General features: G+C 44.2%; 1 protein-coding gene across 1 annotated transcript; it reads right to left on the reverse strand.

The window, feature by feature from the left end:
* Window positions 1-875: 875 nt before the first annotated feature.
* Window positions 876-25031, reverse strand: LOC134469451 (far upstream element-binding protein 2-like). Its single transcript, XM_063223730.1, has 18 exons — window positions 24809-25031; window positions 19343-19460; window positions 18354-18413; window positions 18075-18111; window positions 17833-17888; window positions 17141-17212; window positions 15873-15930; window positions 14832-15006; window positions 14016-14114; window positions 12212-12352; window positions 11901-12003; window positions 11626-11747; window positions 10968-11279; window positions 7188-7300; window positions 6512-6600; window positions 2957-3214; window positions 1489-1643; window positions 876-976 (listed from the first exon to the last, which is right to left on the reverse strand). The coding sequence occupies exons 1-18, from the start codon at window positions 24932-24934 to the stop codon at window positions 968-970; spliced, it is 2103 nt and encodes a 700-aa protein (XP_063079800.1). The 5' UTR covers window positions 24935-25031; the 3' UTR covers window positions 876-967.

Below are 25031 nucleotides of genomic sequence, written 5' to 3' on the forward strand. Positions count from 1 at the left end.
GTTTTTTTGTTTGTTATATTCATTTCCACCCATTTCAGCACCTCTTTGTGGATTACATACTCTGCATATGAAATGAGCAACATCAAGTTTCGTTCCTTTGCCTACACTAGTCATACCATTTGGCTTGCATAAAAAAACAAACATTTATGTGTTAATCAAGTTGTTCTTCAAACACGCCCACAGAGGACTGGGTCGAAGGTTCAACTTCAAGAAACACAAAAATATGTCAGCGGAGGGGTTTTTCCCCAACGTGTACAGGCAATAAGTGTCTTTTTCCAGTCAGTAAACCATGTCAACACCTGCATTCGAACAGAAACAAACTTACGCAAATGAATCGGTGCAGAGTGGAACATGTGTCAATCAGAGGAGCTTCAGTCGAAATGGCCGTGTCCTATTGGCACAGGCCCCATGTGGAGAGAGAAGGCCAAACGCTCAAGAGGAGTTCACTCTCAACACTTTTTACAGCTTAAGCAAAAACTCCCTCAGTGTGTGTGTGTGTGTGTGTGTGTGTGTGTGTGTGTGTGTGTGTGTGTGTGTGTGTGTGTGTGTGCGCGTGCGCGTGTGTGTGCATGCGTGTGCTTGTTTACAGAAGAAAACTGGTGTTGAAATAAGACAGGACGGACGCAGGCACTCACAGAGACACATAAGTAGCCAGTTGAAACTCATACCTCCATTCCTTTTTACATGTTTTATTTTTAAAAAAAGACATTTCTTCCATTTTTAGAACACCCACCTTCCCCTGAGAACTCAAAACAAACAAACAAACAAACAAACAAAAAACAGCCAAAAACAGAACAAAAACCACAGCAGGAAGTATTTGAGACAGGCGTCTGAAGTGAGATGGCCCCATATCCCTTAGCCAGGATGAGGCTCAGCCCAGCCCAGCACAGCCCAGCGCAGCGTGGCACAGCTCAGCTCTCCACTCTCACCTCTCTGGACTTCCTTTACTTTCCACCGGCTCAGCACCTCACTGGTTCTGTTAAGCATACAGAGAGGAGAATTTCTGATAAAAGAACTCATGTGGTGGCAGGTATATAGAAACACTGAGATTAAAGGTTGTTTTTTTCTGTCCTATGGGGACTAAGAAAAGGTTAGGTACGTTTTGTATTTACGCACAGTAGACCTACGTGTGCATATTTACCATTGTGGGTATACTGAATGTATTTGAGTGTGTCCCACTGTTTGCAGTACCTGTACACTAGTGCATGTGTGTATGCCATAGTGGATATGTGTACTTGTGTGTGTGTGTGTGTGTGTGTGTGTGTGTGTGTGTGTGTGTGTGTGTGTGTGTGTGTGTGTGTGTGTGTGTGTGTGTGAAAGAGAGACAGTGTACCAATGTGCGTATTCTGTGTGTGTAGCGTTAGTACAGTATATCAGAGTGTGTGTGTGTCCACACGCGTGTGTGCGGGCGTGCATGTGTACATGTGTGCGTGCACGCGTCACTGTATGTACATCATGTACAGTCCTCATGTCTCAGTGTGTGCTCACCTGCTGCCCCTGCGGTGGGCCTGGTGGCTGGCTGGGTGTCTGTCCTGGGGCCTGGCTGCTGTAGGAGGCCTGCTGCCTGTAGTACTCGGCCCACGCCGCACTGTAGTCCGTCTGGCCCGACGCAGACGACTGCTGAGACGAACCTCCAGCTTGAGCTACGAGAGAAATGACGATGTGACATATGATACAGTATGATTCTTGGAAACTTACACCAGTCACAATCCAAAAGTGGTCAAATGTGAAAGTGGCTGGTTGATTTTGAACACAAACTAATGACAAAAAACTGACACTGGCCACAGCTACTGAGGTAGCTGGTAAACATGACCTGAAAACATGAACATGGAAAACATCAAAACACACACACACACATGCCAGCCCTCCCTCTGTGTGTATGTACTGTATCAACACCAAAATATGGGTGTCAGAGATCAGATAGTAATTTCTAGAAAGACCTAATTACTGTAGTCATTATAAAAACTATGCTCATCATCATCGCCTTAGTTGAAGGTGAAGATTGTGCCCATCCCAGGAAAAGGTGCAGGACAAAGACTGACTGTCATTTTAGAGTGAGGAGTCCGCACACTTCAAATCCTTTTTTCTTCATTTTTTAAAAATTCCATGGCAAGATATGAGGATAATGTTTCAACTGTTGTCTTCAGCAGATACTCTAAACCAGGGGTGTCAAACTCATTTTGGTCCGGGGGCCGCATACAACCCATGTGGACCTCAAGCGGGCCGCATTAGTAACATCATCGCAAAAAACAAAAAAAAAAACGTAAAGCAGAGGATTAGTGTTCAGTACTATCACGTTTTAAGTGTGTTGAATATGTAGAAAGCAATGCAATACTGATAATCCTATGCAAAATTTCCTTGACTTCATTCATTCATTGGCAACCGTCAATTAATTAAATATGTGACAGATCATTTTGGCAGGGGGTCTGGGGGTTTACTCCCAGAAAAATTTGTATTTCTTATTTGTAATTTCCTGCATTTTCATGCATTCTAACATCCCGTTTCCAGTTTGAGCTTAATAGGAACCAATACAAATCCTATTATATTTATTATTTAATTACAACCAATACCAATACAATACGAATAAGAAGTATTAACATTGTATCTCTATATATGAGGTCTATAATATATGAGCTTTATGAAATGCCTGTTACAGTACAAATTCACTATTTATAATAGAAGTGTGATGTGCACTTTACTACATATATACAGTGTAACAGAGGGGTTAATTGGGTACCATTGGGTTAATGTCAGGCAGGTTTCGATTTTGCCCCGATGGCCGTAATTGCGCATTTCGGTTATTTCATTAAAAAAAAAAAATTAAAAAAAAAAAAAAAAAAAAAAAAAAAATATATATATTTTTTTTTTTACATCCGGGCCGGATGGAACCCTCCCGCGGGCCGGATGCGGGCCGTATGTTTGACACCCCTGCTCTAAACTATCACCATGGCCTTACCCATCTTCTTGTAGTATTCCTCCCAGGCTTTGGTGTAGTCTGGCTGGGTGCCGGGGGCCTGGCTCCCCTGCTGCTGAGGCTGCTGCTGCTGGGGCTGCTGGGGTTGGGGCTGCTCTGCTGGGGCCGGGGCTGGAGGGGGAGCAGTAGAGCCAGGGTTGGTGCCGGGAGACTGGGCAGGCACTCCCCCCGGTGGCTGCTGGTAGTACTGCGAGTAGTAGGCTGCCCACGCCGCATTGGGATCGCCCGCACCGCCTTTATCTGAGGAGAGAGTGGAGTGTTTAGGGGTTAAGGATAGTGTTTCTCAACGGGGGCGGCACAGCCCCCCAGAGGGCGTTGGGGAGCTCTAGGGGGGCATTGAGAAGGATACAGCGGAGAGGGGGTGGTGCTTAGCTGCCATTGGGGAGCATTAGTCGATTTAACTTTTTAATACTAAGGGGGGCGTTGTCCATCATTTGATGATGTCAAAGGGGCGTTGTGAGGCTTGTGATGAGGCCAAGGGGGCATTTGTTCAAAAAAGGAAGAACCACTGGGTTAGGAGAAACTGTGCTGTCCTGCAAAGGCCTCCTTTTTTGTCTAAATTGAGTTTAGACTGAAAGGGGTGTTCATAACACTTTATTTTAAAATGTGTCCCGTTTTAGAGATGTTAAGTCAAATTTGCTGTAACTGCCATACCCAACCTAATACCAATACTTTGAAGGCCTTTTCGTCAGTTTCAATGTTGGTGCAGTTACTGCACTTTGTAGAGCAGTGTGTAGGTCTAAAACAAGCATAAAAGTCTCTCAAGAACTGTATGTGCTGGTATAAAAGCTAAAAAATGGAGGAAAATTCTGTGGCAGCGATGGTCTGCTCTGCACCTCCTTAAAGGGACAGTTCTGTCAATTTCAACATGCAGTTGTAATGCTCACACTACCCTGGACTTGTCAGTGCCTGAGATTTTTTTCTTCTTCTTCTTTAGCCGTTTCCGAGATCCTGGTCATTGTAATGGGGGCAGCTCTTTGTTTACATTTCAAAAAATATTTTTTATTCATTCCCGAAAACATCCAAAAGGTTATAAAACATCAGCAGACAACTAGCAAACAGCAGTACCTTTTGGGAAAATATTTGGAGTTGGCCTATGTTTCATTTTTTTTAAATGTAAACAAACGCTGCCCCCATTAGAATTGCTCATATCTCGGAAAGGGCTGAGCCGAAAAATGTGGCATCACCGGGTACTGACAAGTCAAGGGTAGCGTGAGCAATACAACAGCATGTTGAAATTGACTGAACTGGTCCTTTAAGGTGGACAGAGGTAGAGAGGAGAGGAGATGGGATGTGAAAAACGATGTGGGTAGGTCTAAAAGCAAACATGTCCGCCTCAGGAAGTGAACACGCTGTAAACAAAATGAAAACTAAAAACCCAGGCTGTGACAGTAATGATCTGCACCTCCCTTATCCCTTAAAGATGGGAGAGAGAGTAAAGAGAGGGGAGTTGGGAGGAGAAAAAGCTGGGCCTACACACACCGGTTCCGCCTAAGTGCGGCACACTGCTCTGCCAATGTTTGATTCCACTGTTTTCAATAGAACCCAGCACACCGGAGCAGATATCCTCGGATGTCTGGAAGGACATCAAAGGCGGTGTGTGGGGTGGTGTAGAAAACAGTGGGATCCAACATGTTGGCAGAGCAGTGCTCTGCACTTTGGCAGAACCAGTGTGCAGAGGCCCTAAGCCTCCAGCATTTGATATGCTAGAACAAAAAGTAAATTAAGATCAGAAGCACACGCCCATGGCTGCAATGACCCAGGCCTGCTTCATCCGGGCAGAGAGAGGAGAGTGGAGGAGAGCTGGGGATGAGGGGAACTGAATAGGCCTAAGGGCAAACACGTCAGCCTCAAGCAGTCGACACGCTGGACCAAACAGTAAACAGACAAAAATAAAGAATGGGGAGAGTGAATGAGAGATGGGGAGAAGGGAACCGTGTAGGCCTAAAGGCAAACATGTCCGCCGCAAGCAGTCTACACTCTGGAACAAAGAGTAAAATAAATATAGAAGCAAGGTCTGAGACAGCAATGGCCTGCATCTTCTTTATCTGGGCAGAGATGGGAAGAATGAATGAGAGTTGGGTATGATTGGAACTCAATAGGCCTAAAGGCAAACACATCCGCCTCAAGCAGGCTATGGTCTGGAACAAAAGGTTAAGAAAAACAAAAAATCTCTGACAGCAGTGGTCTACATCTACAACAGGTTTATCTGGACAAAGGAAACTGTAAGCCTACTGCCATGAGTACACCAAGAGTGACCTGCGCTACCGTAGCGACGGAAGTCATTATTTCTCTATGGAGGGTAAGCGAACAAAGTGACCAAAGCCAATTTGCGGGGAGCGACCTGATCGACCACAGTGAATTTCAGCAATTAAAGTCAAGCTAATATTATGGTAATGAGCTATGACGTGGGTAGGCGAAAACCAATTGGAATGTTCATATCTTCGAATGCCCCAGGCTGACAAGCCAGAGCCTTTATGTAATTATTTGAATCAAACATGTCAATGTCACGTCCAGAGTCTGCCTGATGAAGGTCTAAGGACCGAAAGCTTGCAAGTCAAGTAAAGTTTCTTTGCACAAAAATAGACCTGAAGTGTGCGGATTGTCTTATTTTTATACAGAATTATCTACTGAATCCTGCACCTTCAAAACAGATGAGCGGTGGCCTATCACAACTTACGTCCAGAGCAAATAAAGCAAACTCATGGCAGAACTTCTTCTACAACCTCGGCTACTAAGGTCGTGTATGTCTTTTCTGGTCTACACGGAGCTCGAGGTATGAATGTAGTGTAGTCTGGGTAGTGGACACAAAAAGCAAACTAAAACCACAGAGGTAAAGTCCACGACAGCTATGTCCTCCCATAAAGTTTTGTAATCATTCATAACGCTTCGGGCATGCACCCATCATCAGACTTCATAAATGATTAAATAACACACTGGTGTTTTGGAATTTTGTTTTAGTGGATATTGCACAGGAATAAACTACAAAATATTAATATGAAACAATAACATAATATTGTATGTTATTTCTGGATTTCTTTTGTCTGAGAATACTGCTGATATTTATCCATCACATGGGGATCTAGAACATATTAGCTACTGTGAGAGAAGGGTGAGGGTGTAGGTTTGGAATGAGGACTGAGAAGCACACTTGAAATCATTTTTTCGTTGATTTTTTTTTCAAATTCCATGGCAGGATTACATTTCGATCATTGTCTTCATTGCCGTGGAATAAAAAAAACAAAGAATAAAGGATTTCAAGTGTGCAGACTGCTCACTCCAAACGTACACCATCAATAATCACTCCAAACTAACAGTCAGCCTTTGTCCTGCACATTTTCCTGGGATGTGCATAATCTTCACCCCCAACTGATCATTGTTGGTGACAAGTGTTGAAAAGACTGAACAGAGAGAGAGAGAGAGAGAGAGAGAGAGAGAGAGAGAGAGAGAGAGAGAGAGAGAGAGAGAGAGAGAGAGAGAGGGAGAGAGAGAGACAGAGAGAGAGAGAGAGAGAGAGAGAGCTGACGTGAGACTCACTGGGGTCATGGGGCCCAGGAACCTGCCACTGTTGGTAGCCACCGCTCCAGCCTTGGGAAGGGTACTGGTAGGGAGGGGGTGGACCGCCACTGCAAAGACAACCACATCCTCATTAATGATTTTAAAGTAATTGTGAATTATTCACTAGATATACGCAGGGCTCTAAATTAACACCTGCCAACCGACCAAATGCTGGTGAAAATTCAGTTTGACTGGTAGAAAAGAAACCGTACTAGCCACTTGACCATTAGTGAGTGCGTGTTTGGCTAGCAAGATCATCATCTACTCATTATTTTGGCTGGTGATGAAAACAGTGAATTTACAGCAATACATGTACATACTAGTTTGTGCAATCATTTGTAGACCTTTAATCTTACTTGGCTATGAAGAAGCTTCTAATAAAAACACAAATTAACATCGGGAAAAGCATCAGTCTTTCACTGATATTCTGCCCTTAGACTGGGACCTTGTGTCAGAGGCTGGTTCTGCTTTATGTCAGAGCCACAGATATGCAGTAATCACAATCAGCATAACTCAACAACATAACATACGCATTATAACAACGGCTCTGTCTATTGTGTCTATGCAGTGCCCTCTTGTGGCCACACTGCAAATTACAAAAATACTGGCGTTCAGAAGTAGGTGCAAATATTTCTGGGTCATGGTCAGTACTCACGGTGGGCCGGGGGCCCCTGGAGGGCCAGGGTTGTAGGGACTGGGGTTGTAGGGACCCATGGGTGGGGAGGGGCCTGGACCACCCATACCCGGGCCCAGAGGACACAGGGGACCCTGGCGAATCAAACACAAGCACAAGTTATCGATCAGAGGTACTAGGACAATTAAAGGTTTAGACACTGACATTGGCAATATTTAGCTATAATTTCTCAACCCTGAAAAAAAGAATGTGTCCTCTCTCAAAGCCCTTTTTCATCTAGTCATTATCAGTGCCGTTCTCTAAAGTTTTTCTCATCCTTCTAAAGCTCCACTTCAACCACACTAAAAAATGCTGCTCTTATTCATAATAGCAAATCTGTGAAGGACGTTATTTTTCACTTAGTTTGCACTCCGCCACACTGACAAGGATGTTAAGTGTCTACATTAGCCACACCGAGAGTCTGAAGAAGACATTTTTGTTTAGTCAGCCACTTAAGGACTCTTGAAAAGCTCTAGCACTGCAGAATTTGAGAGATTGGCCTTCATAGGTCCATTAATACTACAAGTATTTTCAAGTACCATGCATCTCCATACAGCGAAGCCGGTAAGGGGGTACGAAAGGGTCAGTTGGACAGGGCCCAGGGAGAGACGGGTCTCAGAATTGCGTCATTACATTGTGTATATTGGGTGAGGGGACCTTTCAGATCACTTTGTCCCAGGTTTGGCCAAAGCTGTCAGCAGCCCTGCCCCAAAGTATGAGGTCTGTGTCTGTGTATGCTTGGGTTAGATTTATAGTTGCTTTGTCCTGGTAACAATTGTGAAAAACTTGATCTAAACCCAAGCCCAAGAGTAACAGCCCAGATATTTCACATGACCTTAAAAGAATGACAGAACTGGGGCGATCTTTAAAAAAATTGGTTTATTTTTATCCACGGCTATGCTAGACCACAGGCTCATCTTTCTTAAGCCATGTTTAGATATAGATCTATCTACTTGCTCATGGACAGGCCATAACCGACAAGGACCTTTAAATGCTTCTGACTCGAATGTGCTGATGAGAACTCAGATTTGAAGTTGGATTGAACACGGGCAATTACCAATAGGAATTTAACTTATTTTTGATTGCCGGGTGACAAAAAACAACTGACACTTTCACAGTGGGAAATGAATAGTTGGTAAACCTTGAAAATGGATTGGCTGAAAAAGTTGTCAAGAAAGGGAATTTCAGAAAGGGAATTTCCATGGGGAAACACAATACGGGACAAAGATTAACTAGACCTGGCAAATGAATGATTTTCAAATCTCGACCATGAAAAAATCAGCACTATGATTGACCAGCCTTGGGCATAATTTAATGATTCCTGTATCCGGTAAGATCTATTGATGCTTTTAAAGATAGGTTTTAAATTATCTCAAACTGTTGGCGCTGTGAAGAATTTACAAAAAAATCATGTCGGAAATTGATATGATTGTGATAGATTGTTATATTTTTTTCCCCACATCAATCAGCAGTAACACCGTAAGAACCTTCATTATCTCTAGATTGAGACATTTGTCTTAGTCATTGAAAGGGAGATTACGCAAACTCATTAATTACATCTGACTCCCATTGATCCACACACCACACACACATCCATGTATGCATCACAGTATGTGAGCAGTGATGGACAAAATGGATCCATTAGTTACAATCTAGTGCTACATATCGCAAATGACCTTGTTTTATCTGTCCAATTCATCCAGGTGATCAGTCAACCAGCCAGGCTGAATTAGACGGGTAAACTAAGTCATTTGGACATATGGAACTAGATTATAACTAATGACTAATGCCCATCAGAGGTAAGAACGGGTAAAAAAATCCAAGCCCGAACCGACATGGGCCCATGGGAATTGGGCCGGGCCCGGCCCGAGGCCGACTAATTATTGGATGTGTAGGCCCGAGCCCGAGGGAAGCCCGAAATTTCAAATTTTATTTATAAGGAGGGGTGATCTATGATAACAAATCAAAGCCCTTAAATTAAAGCCATTAAAGTATTTTGTTACGAAATCTAAGTTAAATAGACTGTATAAACATGCAGGCCATCTTTTATATTTCTGTGTATGCTGCACTGCAGTGCACAGAGGTTACATTAAGCGATAATCCATCATTGACGCTTTTTTTAAGAGTTGGCGGAAAATTTTAAGGGCGTCCGTCATTTTGACCGGCTGATCATTGGGCCATAAGCCACAGCAGCAGTACGACCTTAAAAATCTAGCGCGGCACTTTCACAGAGAGAGACAGCGAGACAAAGAAGAACAACGACGCGAGCAGCAGAACAGGAATGAAGGAGTTCTTGAATTGCCATTGCAAGAGTTTATTAGGCTACAGTATGTGTCGGGTTGATGAGGCGACCTCTGTTTTTTGCAGACCACGCGTCTCTCGTGGCCAAAACACGGCCGAAATGCCTCAGCGCACTGTGATGGGAGGGAGAGGCGAGGGAAAGCGCGTGCATTCTAGCAGCAGGCACTGCACTGCTGGATTATCAACTGACGTGGAATATTATTAACGCACAGCCTACATAGCCTATTCATTTATTTAAAAAAAAAAAAAAAAAAAACTGTCAACGATCGAGAAGCCGAACCCGACCCTACCCGAACGTAATGAGTGACATTTCAGGCCCGACCCGACCCGAAATTGGCTCGGGTTCGGGTTCGGGCTCGGGCCTGGGCCAAAAATCATAGGTCTAATGTGCATCACTGTATGTGAATACCTGGTACAGGAGTGGGGAACCTATGTTTCGACATATTTTTGATGCAATGCAGTTTCACATGAAATATGACATGTTTTGTAAAGAAATGTTAGAAATGACATTAGCAATACAATTAAGTTATATTTTCAGGGGACCTAGCGATGGTGGGGTCTGTTGTAAAGGTAGCCTAAAGTGCAGGGGGAAATCCTGGTTTGTGATCATAGTACGGCACGGAGGACTTCATACAATTTGAAGAAGCCCTTCGAATGAAAAAGGTTCCCCACCCCTGCAGTGTCTGTGAATACCACTTAAAGCAGTGTTTCTTAACCTGGGGGTGCGCCAGAGATTTTAGGGGGTGCGCGGAATTTTGTTTGTGTTGAGGTTGTGACCAAAATTCTGCTTCCAAACATTATAATTAGGTCAAATCAAGACCAAATTAAAACATGTTTGGGTCCCCATATCAAGTCATTAAAGTATTGATTGATGTCTAAAGCAAGAATCATTGTAATTAATCACTCAAATATTTTTTTAGTGCGTATACACGCGTAGACGCTTGGGTTGGGGGTGCGCGGCTTGTCTTGGGCACAGGTTAGGGGGTGCTTCAAGAAAAAAAGATTAAGAACCACTGACTTAAAGGACCACTTCAGTCAATTTCAGTATGCTGTTGTAATTGCTCACGCTACTCTTGACTTGTTAGTACCCGGTGATGCCACATGTTTCGGCTCAGCCCTTTCCGACATATGAGCTATTCTAATGGGGGCAGCGTTTGTTTACGTTTCAATTTTTTTTAACATAGGCCTATTCCAAATTTTTTTCCAAAAGGTACCGCTATTTGCTAGTTGTATGTTGATGTTGTATAACCTTTTGGATGTTTTTGGGATTTTTATTTTATTTTTATTTTTTTTTTAAATGTAAACAAAGCGCTGCCCCCATTACAATGACCAGGATCTCTGAAAAGGCTGAAGAAGAAAAAAAAAACTCAGGTACTGACAAGTCCAGGGTAGTGTGAGCATTACAACTGCATGTTGAAATTGACTGAAGTTATCCTTTAATACCTCCTTCCACCCTCTCACCTCTATCTTGTCCTCGATGAGCTGCTTGGCGTGGTCAATCTGCTGGGGGGAGCCCCGGATGATGAACACCTTGAAGTTGGGGTCCCCGTTGGGCGGGGGCTGGTTGGAGATCTCCACAAAGGCTCCGGTCTGCTGGTTGATGGCCTTCACGTTCTCACCGCCGCGCCCGATCACTAGGCCACACTTGTGGGCCGGCACGGAGAAGGCCATCTCCCCGCCTGGAGGTCCACCCCAGCCACCACCACCACCACCCGGACCCCGGTCCCTGCCACCACCCCCGCCCGGGGGCATGCCTGGAGGACCTGGGGGACCCTGTGGAGTACGGAGGACAAGTTGAAGACAGAGTGTACAGAGACTTATATCACGAACACACAGTATTCAATGAATAAATTACTGCCTGATGAAGACTTAAGCTGAAATGTATCAACATACATTTAATCATGTTCAAACAGAGAAGTGGTAGGTATTTACGACAATTGAATTGACTAGTTCTAAAAAATATTGTGACACAACATCTATAATATCTTATATATAAAGACACATTTTTTACCGTCCTTCCAGTGTAGCTTGAAAGGAAAAAAATACAAACAACAAGAGATATGCCCTCATTCTGTTGAATCTGATTGTGGGTGTTTTGGCGTGCGGAACACACTCATACCCCGTGACCTTCGTCTCGCACCCGGACGCTCTGCACCAGGTCATTGATGATGCGTGCAGCGTGGTCACAGCACTCTGGAGGGCCCATGATGTGGGCGATCTTATCTGGACCTGTGCCATCATCTGGAGAGAGAGAGAGAGAGAGAGAGAGAGAGAGAGAGAGGGAAAGAGGGAAAGAGGGAAAGAGATAGAGAAGCAGAAAGAACTCACTTAACAATTGAGAAGCCATCAAACATTTCAGTATTGGGGAATTAGTGGTGTGAGTAGATGACCTACCTGGTTTGAACTGTATTCGGACGCTGGCATCACTCTGTATCTTCTTGATCATTTCGCCATTGCGGCCAATCACCACCCCCACAGAGTGCCGAGGGACTGGAATCTGAGATGTGGGAAACTCATTGAATAAAAAAAATCAACCACTCAGCTTTTCCACACAAATGCACCAGGATCTAACACACACACACACACGGACACGGACACGGACACAGGATCCATGCTACAAGAAAAACGCAACAGGTCCTTCTGTCTTTGAAAACAGACTTGACACGCATCCATAAAACCACAGACAAAAGAAAGAAAAAACTCACATCTATGCCTCCACCACCACCACCACCACCACCACCTCCTCCTCCTCCTCCTCCCCCCATGCGGGAGCCATAGTCGTTGCGGTCTCCGTAGCCCGGCTGGTCCCTCTCTCTCAGGATCTCCAGCACCATCTCCTTGGCTTGCTGCAGGCAGGAGAAACATCACAGGAGGAGATAAGAGACCAGACAGTAACACTAAACAACACCAACAGTATTCCAGACAGCAGGTTTAATCAATGAGCTTTAATACACGTACACTGTTGACTCAGAGGGAGTGGTTATGCTCCTAATGGAAGAGGCCTTTGGCTTGAGTTTTGCAAGAACATTGAGAATTCAGAAGACTCATATATTAGTGGGGTCACCATTTAACTCTGAGCTAATTTAGCTGAGTTAGTGACTGAACCAACCAAGATCCCCCTCAGATCTCTACCAGTCAGTAACACATTTTACCTCAGCGTCATTAGATGTAAATCTCACGAACAGAGGCGGGTAACCTTGATTTCAGAATGCTGCGTTGAATTAAGTCTATCTGGGCCAGTGAAATCATTCATGAGCTTAGTCTACCTGGCTGAGGAGTTGTGTCAACTAAAAAAGGCTGGCTGTAACAGAATGACACAAGCGTGACCTTTTCCCCTCTGGACCCAGATTACCCATCTCTGCCCTTAAGCTGACAAAATCTTTCAAGAGCAGTCTCAGTTCATCTCCACAGCAGCCACAGTAAAAAAGCGCCGTGGGAGAGGAGGCTGGAACATACATTATGAACGCAGCTCACCACCTTTGAGGTTGTACATTATTCATGGTCACTCACATCCACAAAGTATAAAGTACCACCTGGGGCAAGAGTTGCCCTGCAGCTTTTAGAATGAGGACTTCTTGTGACTGGAGGGTCGTAGGTTCGAACCTGCAGGGATCACTGGGTTGTCAGGTATCCTGGCCTTATTTGTTTAACGTTGGCATCAGATGCATCTGTATGCTGTATATTTGTGTGGATTTTTGTCAGTCAAAAAGACTGCCAAGAGATCATTTTTTGCTTATGCACGATAGTTGTCAAGAAGCAAGAGCACTAGCTTACTTTGTAACCATAAGTTGACAGCAGTATTCCAAGGAATAATTCTGTTATGCAAAAATAACAGAAATGACAGGGCTTCTCCCTTCACACATCCAAACATCCATCAGTTGCGACATACACAAGAACCAACTATGCCGACTATCTTTCTTTTTCTTTTTCTAAGTATGATTTTTCTGGGGGGCTTTTTGGGCCTTTATTACGACAGGATAGTGTGAGAGGAGAGAGGAAATGAGCTGGAGAGAGACACGGGGTAGGGCGGGGAAATGACCCCGGCCGGCCTCGAACCGGGGTCCCCATGGGCATGCAAGCCCAAATGTGGGGGGCTTAGTGCGCTGCGCCACAGCGCCCCCGGGCTGAGCAAATTTTCTACTTTTCCAATCATACAAACATAAGGCTGACACTCACAGTCAATTATATATAAGGCCAGCATATCTCACTAACCAAGGATCCATTTTCAGCAAGGTGCCCTCCACAAAATGATACTCCCTGAACATCGTCCGTCCACCCGCCCAACCAAAACTACTCACGTGTTGTGTTGCTGGGTTTAAATGCAGACATCTACGTACTGTATGTCACAATTGTGTGCACTCACTGTGTAATCACAAAAGACAAAAAAATGGCACACACAATCACTTTGTCACTTTATATCCTGGCCTAGGTGTGGTATGGGGGTGTGCTGTGCCATTTTCACCTTCGGGGGCCCAGTTAAAGTGCCTGAGGTTCAGTGTAGACCCACACCTGGACTTTGAACGGCTCCCCGATAATGCGCAGCGGCTTGTCCACGTTGGGGCCCTGGGAGCCATCTTGGATCAGGATCATCTTCACGCCCGCGCGCTCCTGTTTGGAGAGGGATACACACACACACATGCGCATACACATATGCAGACACATACATACAGACACACACACACAAACAACCAGGCGGAGAGAGAGAGAGGGGGGGCAAAACACACACACACCGAGGGAGAAAAAAGAAAAACATACACAACCACAAACACACACGCACATCCAGACGCAAGTACAAATACAAGTGCAGGTACATGTTAATATGCCGCCCTTTTTGGGGAACGTAGCCTAAGAGAATGTACAGTAGAAACTATCTTCGCTAGGCTACAACACTGATCGAGGGGACAATATACAAATTGGAAACACTTTGTCAGCACTGTCACAAAATCACCCTTGCTTCGACTCATAGACACAATCTGTATTTGATTACCACTGTTATTATTGCTTTTTGGTTTGTCTTCTTGGACATCTTACTGCTAAGATTGCGAGTAAAAGTGTGCTTTACTTAGCAAAGTTCTGTACACTTCCTGTACGGTTAATTTTAGTAGCCTCTTGTGCAGATGAGGTCGCCGGTGGGCCTAGTCACTATTTGCAGAAAATATTCACATCATAACAACATTGCTAAGACATTACAGAGAGCCTGATGTAACAGATAAAGACATAGCCATTACAACTGTGGTGACAGTAAGGTTATAACATAGACTCTGCGCAAAGGGGTTACAGTAAATAAGCTTGATTCTTTTTCCAGATCGGTCATTCACTCTGTACCTGTAGTTGTTTGATGGTCTCTCCCTTCTTGCCGATGATGAGTCCGGCCTTGCCGGCGGGGATGGTCATCTCCTGCACAGAGCCGTTCTGTCCGTTGCTGCCCGAGTCCTGGAAGGGGGCTGGAGGAGTGCCTCGACCCCGCGACACAATGTCATCCAGCAGCATCTTGGCTTTCCTGAGGGGTGGAGAGCCAACAGCATGAGTATGAGAGTAGCCAAAGAAACTGAAGCAGAGGTCTAGTCATTTAAATTACACTTAGCAGACGCTTTAATCCAAAGCGAATTACTATTTTTCCGGGGAGTTGGTTACAGTCCCTGGAGCAATGTGGGGTTAGGAGCCTTGCTCAACGGCACATCTGCCATGGATGGAAGTGTAGGGAGAGGTAAGGGTGGGATTTGAAACCTGCAACCCTCTGATCTTAAGACTACCTCCCTAACCATTAAGCCACAGCTGCTCTACTGCTTATTTCACACACGCACTAGTGCTTGTTCCATCATTGAGGACCTTCAAGAGTGCTTAGGCTCCCCTACCCAACATGTGTTCAGTGATCTCCTGTCTACAGCAGTGGTACTTCCGTTCCAAACCCGTTCAATATTGTTTAACCATGTACTGTCATCCACTATTCAAAAGTTCAAGACATGATGAAATGATCAAGTTAGAACATGATGAAATGTAGGTCAGTAAACGTATGTCCCATTTCTCTGCACTCATATTTCACTTAGTTTCCTCTTCCACTCTCTTCGTAGTGGGGGACCCACCCTCACTCTGATTCAAGGGGGAGTTTTATTTGAAGGGACTTTAAGCACTTCCCCGTCTCAAAAGTATTTGGACACGTCACACTCTCACATTCCCCCACAAAAGAATTTTAGTGCTAAAAACGAGTGAAACTGGTAGTAATGGGTGTCTCACACACTTCTCTCGAAGTGATGATGTGTGCTCACACACACACACACACACACACACACACACACACACACACACACACACACACACACACACACACACACACACACACACACACACACACACACACACACTTACTGTATGGCGTCTGGTGATCCTGTGAGGGAAACACTCCTCTCGGGCAGACCTCCACTGTCTGAAAGTAAGCACACACACACGTAGACTACTTCAATAGACGCAGTACGCATCACCTAGGTTAACCCTAAAACTCTGCTATGCTATGAACAACTACTCTGTGACTTCCTGACGTACTCTCTTCCAGTGAGTCATCGTTCCAGAACTGTGGTGAAGTGGTGAAAGGAACTGTGGGTAAACACTGTGATAAAAATAAAAGACTGAAAAGAAGGGATGTGACTTGATCCCCAAATCAGTGTATAAAATAGCGATGCTGAAGAATAGCAAAGATTTGTGAACGGCTGTATCTTGAGAGCGCTATTTGGCAATGGAATCTATCAGAAGCCTACACTGAAATAATAATGAAATGTATTGTTCATCCCTTTGATCCAGACAATACAAAAAGAGATTGTATTGTGGACTTTTCATTTCAAATTCCGCAGCAAGTCATTCTCCATTCACCAGAAGTCTCCAAGGAATATGATGCAGTCACCTTGACCTTAAATTAACCTGTAACAGATGTTAAGCATATGCATCCTGATGGATACTGAGCAAGTGTAGTTTTACAATTAAAAAATCTTTAGCCAAGTCATACTCCTGTAAATGATTAAACTTTATTCCTGGTACACTCTCTCCAATACACCTTCCCAGCTCTGTCTCAACCAACAAACCCTTTCCTGCTACAATCTGGGCCATTGCAATTCTATGGACAACCCAAACTGTCACGTGAGGGTCTCTGGAGCATAAAGCCCCAGTGCTAGTTTTTCTCATTTGAATGACAGTGTTCGCACCATTGAAGAAAATGGAAATGGATATTGAAGCTTTTGCAACAACCTCTGCAATATAACAGTAACCTTTTTACAGACAATCAATCAGCTAAAAGGCGACTTCTGGTGACGATGACCATGGCATTGATACTGGTGCTGGCTTGGGCGTTCGAAACAAAAACTGGTGCAATGCACTCCTTAGCATCCCACCTCACAGGTTTACTGGCTGAATAAAAAGCCCCATGTGGACGTGAACCCGTAGCCCCTTAACGCACGCTGTTCCACCACTGGAACACTGTAATGTAATAGTCACTGTACTACACCACTATGGCAGTGCACAGCGCCTTTAGTAATACATTACGACTTTGTCATTGCCATTATGGTAATGGGTAATTTAGAACAGGGGACGTGTCTTAGCTCAGTTGCACTTGTAGCATCTGGACCACACCACCAAGCCTTACTTACCTGAAGCTATCTGCACTTTGCAGCCAGAGTCCTGCTGGATCTTATTAATCTGCTCACCACCACGTCCAATTACTGCAGCAAAGAGAGAGAGAGAGGGAGAGAGAGCGAGAGAGAGAGAGAAGGAGAAGTCCAAGGACAATTACTTATTTGTATTCCTATACTGGCCAAATCCATCATCCCCTTTCTCCCTCACCCCCGTTACAGAAAACAGAAACAAACAAACACAACTCTGGCAGGACGGACTGCAAGAGCACTGAAGTACCCATTGCTGTTGCGACTGCATACACCTAAAACATAGCCTCAAAATGTGCACTTTTACACCCGTGGAACACTGTAAATAGTCGTTCAAAAGACTTTACCATAGTAATACACTATTACAACATTACATGGAGCCTTAAGTAATAGGTAAGTAATAGCTAACCACCACTACATTTATAACAGGTTGCCATATCTTATCAGATTAAGATCATGTTAGCACACATGTGCCTCTTTTCCACTGCCGGTTTTCTGTTAGCCTACAGCTCGACAAAACGCGGCTCGGCCGCCATTTTTTTCTTTTCAAATAAGCATGACACAGCCCAATCGTAAAGTCAAATGTGGCGGCCGAGTCGCGCTGTGTTGAGCTGTAGGCCTACCAGAAACTCGGCAGTGGAAAACAGGCAATGCATTGGAGAGCTTGCTTGCACACTCACTGAGTCCCACCATGCTGTCTGGTACACTGTACTCCTCTGTGGCGGAGGCAGGTCTGCTGCAAAAGGAACACAAACAAAGCTTCATAAGAGGATAAATGGAGCATGATGAATTGAATCTTGATCTGTTCTATTGGCAATATGAAAACAATATGAAATGTTTATCTCCTTTTACGTCTAATTCTCATAGTTTTTCCACTTTTTCAAATGTAGGCTGTCGGGACATGAACCATTTATCCATTTACCTTTGCTGGGCAAGAGCTGCCAACTGAGCCCCAATGGCTGGAGGAACATAAAGAGAGAGAGAGAGAGAGAAAAAAAAGGATCACAGTGAAAAATACTGTGACAGTGCACTTCAGCAACAATAGCGGAGGTGATAAAAAATAGAGGACAGGGACAATGGGAGAACGTCTGGAGGGCAGTAACTGCTCCAAGCCGAGACAAGTAAAAACTCAGGTGAAAAGAAAGGTGTGACGTAAAACAAAGCAAACAACTGAAAAATAATACTCGCTGTAAACACTTACCCAGAGCTGTGGCTGGGTCTCGATCACATTGCGGTGCCATTTTCTTGCTTTCTGGTTGGTCTGCGGGACAATTAACCCAAGAGCCATAGAAGTCATAAAAGGTCATATACTGTAACATTATACTCTACTGCAGGACAAAATCAGCGCACTACCAGAAAGCACTGTACACAACAGCAATAGGAGCACACCTCCCTCTGAGCTTCCCTTTCAGCAAGTTTAATTAAATTAGCTTGCAAACTGCATCTAATTCACTTCATTATTTTGGCACCAGCACATTTCCATACCGGCATTGCATTCATTTCCATAAACACTCAAAAAGCACACTGACTGCAACCCTACTACAACCTCCCTGATATGGAGGACGATATTACTTAACTTTTATTTATTACTTACTTCAAATATTGTCACTTGAACACATAAATAGTGGAATATAACCAGTGCAACCTCTCCATGGCCAATGCTTATCTGCATCTTTACGCATCAGGAAAGACCTTAGCGCATAGACAGAACGCAGCCAACCCTGAGCCACCATAAATATCACTACAGTACAATGACACCAAGGACAGGTGATTCAACACAATGACAGCCCATTGTCTTCTTCCGCTCACTTTCCACTGCGGATCTTCCTGGGATGATTCATAGTGCCTGTTTCACATGTCACATAAAGAAAACGCATACATTTGATCACACCACGAAGCACACACCACATATCATCAGAAAAATAAGCTGTGCAATTTCATTTAAAGATACCAACTGACCTTCACACGATAATCATCATACCACCAGTTTTTTTAACAACACCAACACAACCAACCAACTCTTCATTGTCATGTACACTGTACAGTGGTGAAGCCCAATAAACTGGTACCATACCTACAGTGGTAGGCCCAAATAACTAAGTCCGCACCGCCACAGGCTTTGTTTTTGCGGTGGGTGGGGTTGGGTGTCTAGAGGGGTGCGCTGTGCTGTTTCTGAGGAGTGTCTGTTACCGGCATCCTCCAGCTGCCTCTTCTGCGCCGTGGAGAAGGGGAAGCCTGAGGGAGCGTCTCCTGAGCTGGGGCTCAGCATGGGCGGCCCTCCCGCGTCGCCCCCGATCTTTGCAGCTATCTGGGAAGAAAAACATGGAAGTATTTAAGCGGAGCAAGCAGGGGGGCTGTGGGGGAAGTTGCCCTGGGCCCAGGGCTACAGGGGGGGGGCACCTTGGCCCAATCTACCTTGCTGATGTATTTTAAAAAAATGTGATGTTGTGATAAACACTGACATTGACACATTTCAGGTCGTCACCTCGCCCTGTCCCGTACTGTGAACTATTAGTCCCGCCCCTGCACAGAAGCCTGGGGGTGAGGTGGTACTGCCCCACTGAACCCACCCAGGAAAATGATAGTACATTTTCACGTTACATTTTGCATGCATGCCTTTATCTGAAGCTATTTACAAAACAGGACATAAGAAAGACACGGAAGCGGGGTAAGGTCCTGTGGCGTAGTAGCCTGGGAACTCCCATACTGCCTTTAGTTCTACACAATCGTTTCGATCTGAAAGACAGTATGGCGAGGATGACTCATAACGTACAAGATCATGGGATCTGTGTCATAATGGCCAAGCATTCCGACCTTAACAGTTTCTCTGCCCAATCAGAGAGCAGGGCAGTGTGTCATAATAGCCAAGTATTCCGGCCCCATACGGAATTTACAATAGGCAACTCCCCAGACCTAATCTCACTTGTGATTAGGTCTGGTGTTAACCAGGCAAGTGGCGTAGTGGTCAATGTGTTATTCAGGTGTGTAGATACGCCCACCATACAGTGATGACCCATGACCAGTCTCATGCTGCATATTCTAAGACTTACCGGTAGTTTTATAGAGTAACAGTATAGTTAGCATACCTCACTAGAACACTACAGAAGGTATAGTACCCAACTGGTGAGGTCAGGTCACCCACCCAACCAGGACAAGGATATCACATTTTCACATTACAGATTTTGCCGACAACTTTATCCAAAGCTATTTCCAACAGAGGGTACAAACAGCCACAACTGTGTGCAGAAACACAGTAAATTTGCCAGTGTTAATTTTGCAGTGTTAAGGCTTATTAACACTATTGGAGTAATTCCAACACCAAATGGAGTGAGATGCTCTCCAGTGTCAGTGACAAATGAAGTTGTTAAATTGTGTGGAGTTAGAAGTACTCCAGAGAGCCCCCGCCTCCTCGAGGTGATGGAGTTTGTCTGCGCCATTGTTGGTTACATTATAGGTCTGGTCACGTCTGGTTCTCCTGATGTTCCCCCAACTTTGTTTATACTGTGTTGTTCAGAGCATAAGCAATGATGACTGTCCACCCGATTAAATCATATACGTCTACATATTAGTAACAGTATTTCCTCCAGATTTAATCATGTACACAATCTTTTTTTATTTATTCCATTTCATTCATTTAACTCAACTTGGTTGGGTTGATCTAAGGTTTGGCTGTGCACACAACATCACACAAAAGATGTGTTGAGTGACAGAAATAACTTGAGAACTTGTTACACCTTTGCCGGTAACAAGCAGGCCCCTCACAACCAATCTGTCCATCAGCACCTGGCCAAACCTAATTACTTAGGGCTGGTATATCATGACTCAATTGCTTGCACCTGAAAAACTCAATCAATCTGGTCACATGGTACTCTTGAGCCTGTATATAAACAGAGAACCTCTAACAGGGAGAAGGCTCAGTCTCATTGGTTCCCATTGTAGCCAGTTAGCTTTGCATGCATAGTGCAGTAACGAGCGTGGGCCAGTCCTTCATGTGGGAAAATGTATGGAATGGAAAGGGGAACCCATGCTAAATACATTGCTACTGCGATTTCCAGTCACAAATATCATCAACAAAACATTCCTGGTAAGCACAATGACTGTTGTTTAACAATAGGCTGTATTGACAAATCGCACAGGTGTGTAGTTTTACAGCAGGTTAGAAGATTTCAACCTGTACTCGCTAGCATCGCGCTAATGTTTATGGGTTTGGCCCCATAAAAATTGAGCTTTGTGACCCAGTATATAATAATCTAGTGGCGCAAAATAATCAAAACGCTACTCAAATGGGGTCTTATTATTTCTAGCTTCGAACTTAATATTAATATTTCAGGACAAAAAATTATAAAAAATCACAAAAATGATAATGGTAAAAAACTCCATTGACACCCATTCATTTTGCACTGTCCCGTGGTTAGGGTTAGCCAATTGTGGCTAACAGGAAGTTCCGTGAGTGAACAGCCCCTGATACAAACCTGGACTGTCACAGTGCTTTAAATATTTGCCTGCCTGCTGGCTGGTCAGTATGGCACAGCATAGCGCTTGTTTACCTGCTTTGCAAGCAAGCTAAAGGCGCTTATGGCATTTGTTAGCTACATCTTGTGCCTTGCTTTGTGAGCTAGTCAGTAACAGCACATGTTACATTGTTTGCTCCATTGTGCACTTGATGTTTGCAAGCAAGCTAAAGGCGCTTTTGGCTTATGGCATTTGTTAGCTACATCTTGTGCCTTGCTTTGTGAGCTAGTCAGTAACAGCACATGTTACATTGCTTGCTCCATTGTGCACTTGATGTAGATGGTATGGTTATATTTTAAACTTCATTAAGAAAAACGTTTGGTATTAGATTGTGTTCATACATGCTCAGCTGATATTTCTCTCACATTATGGTGCAGTGCAGCATATACTGTTATATAAAATATAAACATTTTGCATGTTTTCAGCAACTTATAAACAATATCTTGAGTAGCAGTGTGGCAAACTGATACCGGGTGCAGGGTGTTTCAGTCATGGTGGAGGATGGGAGGTGCTTAATTACCATGATCAGGGTACCTCAACTATGGTGAGAGATAGTGGGGCAGGACCAAAACACATTCACAATAATAAAAAAAAGTTGGGGGAACATCAGGAGCATGTCTAAGGAACCAAATATGCAACCAACAAGGTTAAGGGAACCATATGGGAATGGCAAGGGAACAAACATGACATGAACAGGAATAAAGTGACGGTGAGAGAACAATAAGGGAACGGAATGGGAACTACACATATAACATTCTAGGAACGAAAATTAAACTTTCCTGCCAACCAAGTGAGAAAGGAAAAATAACCAAACATGACTCTCTGGGGACGTACCCAGAACTAAACTGGAACCAAGGGCTTGTGTTCCAGGAACCTTCTTAGAACTAAAAATTGTTAGTAAGGTGCTCCCCGAAACTGCTTTACTCTTTAATAGTGTTAGCTTAACACTATAAATCTAACACCAGTGTTTAACACTGATCTGGAGCAGGACCAAATAGACACTAGAACAGTGTTAATTTTAACTCTTTAAGTGTTATTTTAACACTACACAATTTACTGTGTAGACATACAGCAGTACATAAGGTAAATGCAGGTTTTAATGAATGGGGAGAACTGCTGGAAACAGAGGGTGTCCACAAGCTTCGTAGCCTCAAAATGCACACTGTTCCACCACTGTAAAGCTGTAATAGTCACTGAAAAGACTCAACCACCTTAAGTTAGTACTACCAAAGATTTTTTATGTTCTACTACACTACTATGACATTGCACAGTGTCTTTAGTAATGCACTACGACTTAGACATTGGAATTCTGGTGACAGCAAATTCATAACAGCGCCCATGTCTTTAAATTACATCACATTCACTGTACAAAATCTTTTTAGGAGACCAAGTCAAGGTGGTAGGCCTAGGTGTTTGTGATCAAAGTATACACTTTAACTCCATAGGTAATGTTGAGGGAAACTGGAAGCGTGAGACTTTCTGTCAGGACATGGAGAAGTATGGAGAGGGGGACGGATGCATGCGCGCCGCTCACCCAGTCACCCAGCCAGGAAGAGGATAGTGTGAGAAGGGTGGCCATGGCAAGCATGTAGCCCACTGCTTAACACATGCACCTGTGTCAACACTCCCAATACACCCTCATGCTTGTCTGTCTAATGAGCAGACGAGATTATACTTGACTTCCACCTATTTATAGTCTGGCCTGAAACTGTTGTTGCACGCCAACAACATGTGAAAGAAACAGGTTACAGTGTCAATAATAATAGATTATTATGTCAGTGAAGGACATCACAATGATACAATGATCATTAATGATCCTATTCTGTCATTTTTCTTTCATCATTTCTTTCATTGTGATGCTGAGTATTCATTTATTCATTTTTACTCAAATTTGAAAATGTAGCTGCAATGCGATATTTGATATCATTTAGTTCTATGGGTCAAAAGGATACCAAAGATGTATGAAGTAGAAGTGAAAGGAAAGTAAACACTATCATTACAATAGGTACCCATTTGGTACACTGGAATAACTGGTGTAACAACGACTAAAGTAGCCTATGTAATATCAGGTTAATGATGTACTTGCATAATACATTTACCTCTACATCTACTTTGTACACCTCTCTAGTCTATAGGCCCTACTAGACTGCCGAAATGACAACGTTTTGGTGTTACATAGGCTAATCAGAATTTGTCAATCAAGGTGGTTTGCGCCATTGTCTCAATGGGCTCTTCGAAACGCAGGCGTTTATTGAAAGCAACTGTGCTGCGCTCGAGCTCAGTGCTGTGGAATGAGATGAATAGGTGCCATGAAAATAGCGCTATGGTTCACTGCTTTGACATTTTGACAGTGCGTCAGGCGCAGTGTTGTGTTGTAGCCTACAGTACACAGGCAACCCACTGGGGAACCTGCTGAGGGGGATCGACTGATTCCCAAAAGGTTTGTTGAGCATCTGGTAAGGTAAAAGTGAGGGAAATGTATCAAACGGACTTGTTTTCCACTGTCGTGTGTATGACAGGACCTTATGAGGACACTGTGAAAGGAGCTGGGACTATTTTTGCCACTCTGCTATGCACGCGTAATGAAGTAAAAGCCCTCTCTGGAGACCTAGCTGTTCAATTATATGCGGTAACGAGGTTGGCTTTACTGACGATAAATATTGGTGATTATTTACATTACATAGCTAAGCTAGTTTTAGCCAAGCACAATTATAAATAGCTGATAAAGTAAATAGCCAAGACTGACGACCGTGACGGACGGTGAGCAAGCATGTGTCATCTGACAGTTGGTAGCCTAATCCATACATAAACTTCCGCAGGATATGCATTACTGCCGTTAAAGGTCTGAACGCTGAATTTTCGCCCTCTCAGGGTTTCTGAAATGCCAGTTTGGCAGCTGCGCAAAGCATAAGAAAACCCAAAGAATTAGAGCTCTAGATTATTGTTATTCTCGTCGAGTTTATTCACCAGTAGGGCAGTGTTTTCAAATCATTCAGTGCTTATTCATCTTTTCGTTACCAGACAAGGTTAAGTTGGCACTTCGCTATTGCGCACCGACAGTCATGCCGTCTAACCTCCTCCTCTGTCGCTGTCGACCGCTACTGCACCATGCGCTTCAACAAACACACACCCCCTCTCTCTCACCTGCCGGGCCCGCTGCACCGCATCTGCAAAGGCATCTTTCTTGATTCCTCCACCATTTCCAATCGAAGCTTGTCCGCCGAGAGAAACACTAATTCCCGGTGGTGGCACACCACCATATTCCGACATTCTGTTTCGGTTGTTTGCACTGTCGCCGTGGCCTTACGTAGCCTACTCTCCGGTCAGGAGGCAAGGCAAACAGTCAGAACGCGGCGATGACTTGCGC

Source organism: Engraulis encrasicolus, chromosome 2 (assembly GCF_034702125.1).
Source record: "Engraulis encrasicolus isolate BLACKSEA-1 chromosome 2, IST_EnEncr_1.0, whole genome shotgun sequence".
Taxonomy (NCBI): Eukaryota; Metazoa; Chordata; class Actinopteri; order Clupeiformes; family Engraulidae; genus Engraulis; species Engraulis encrasicolus.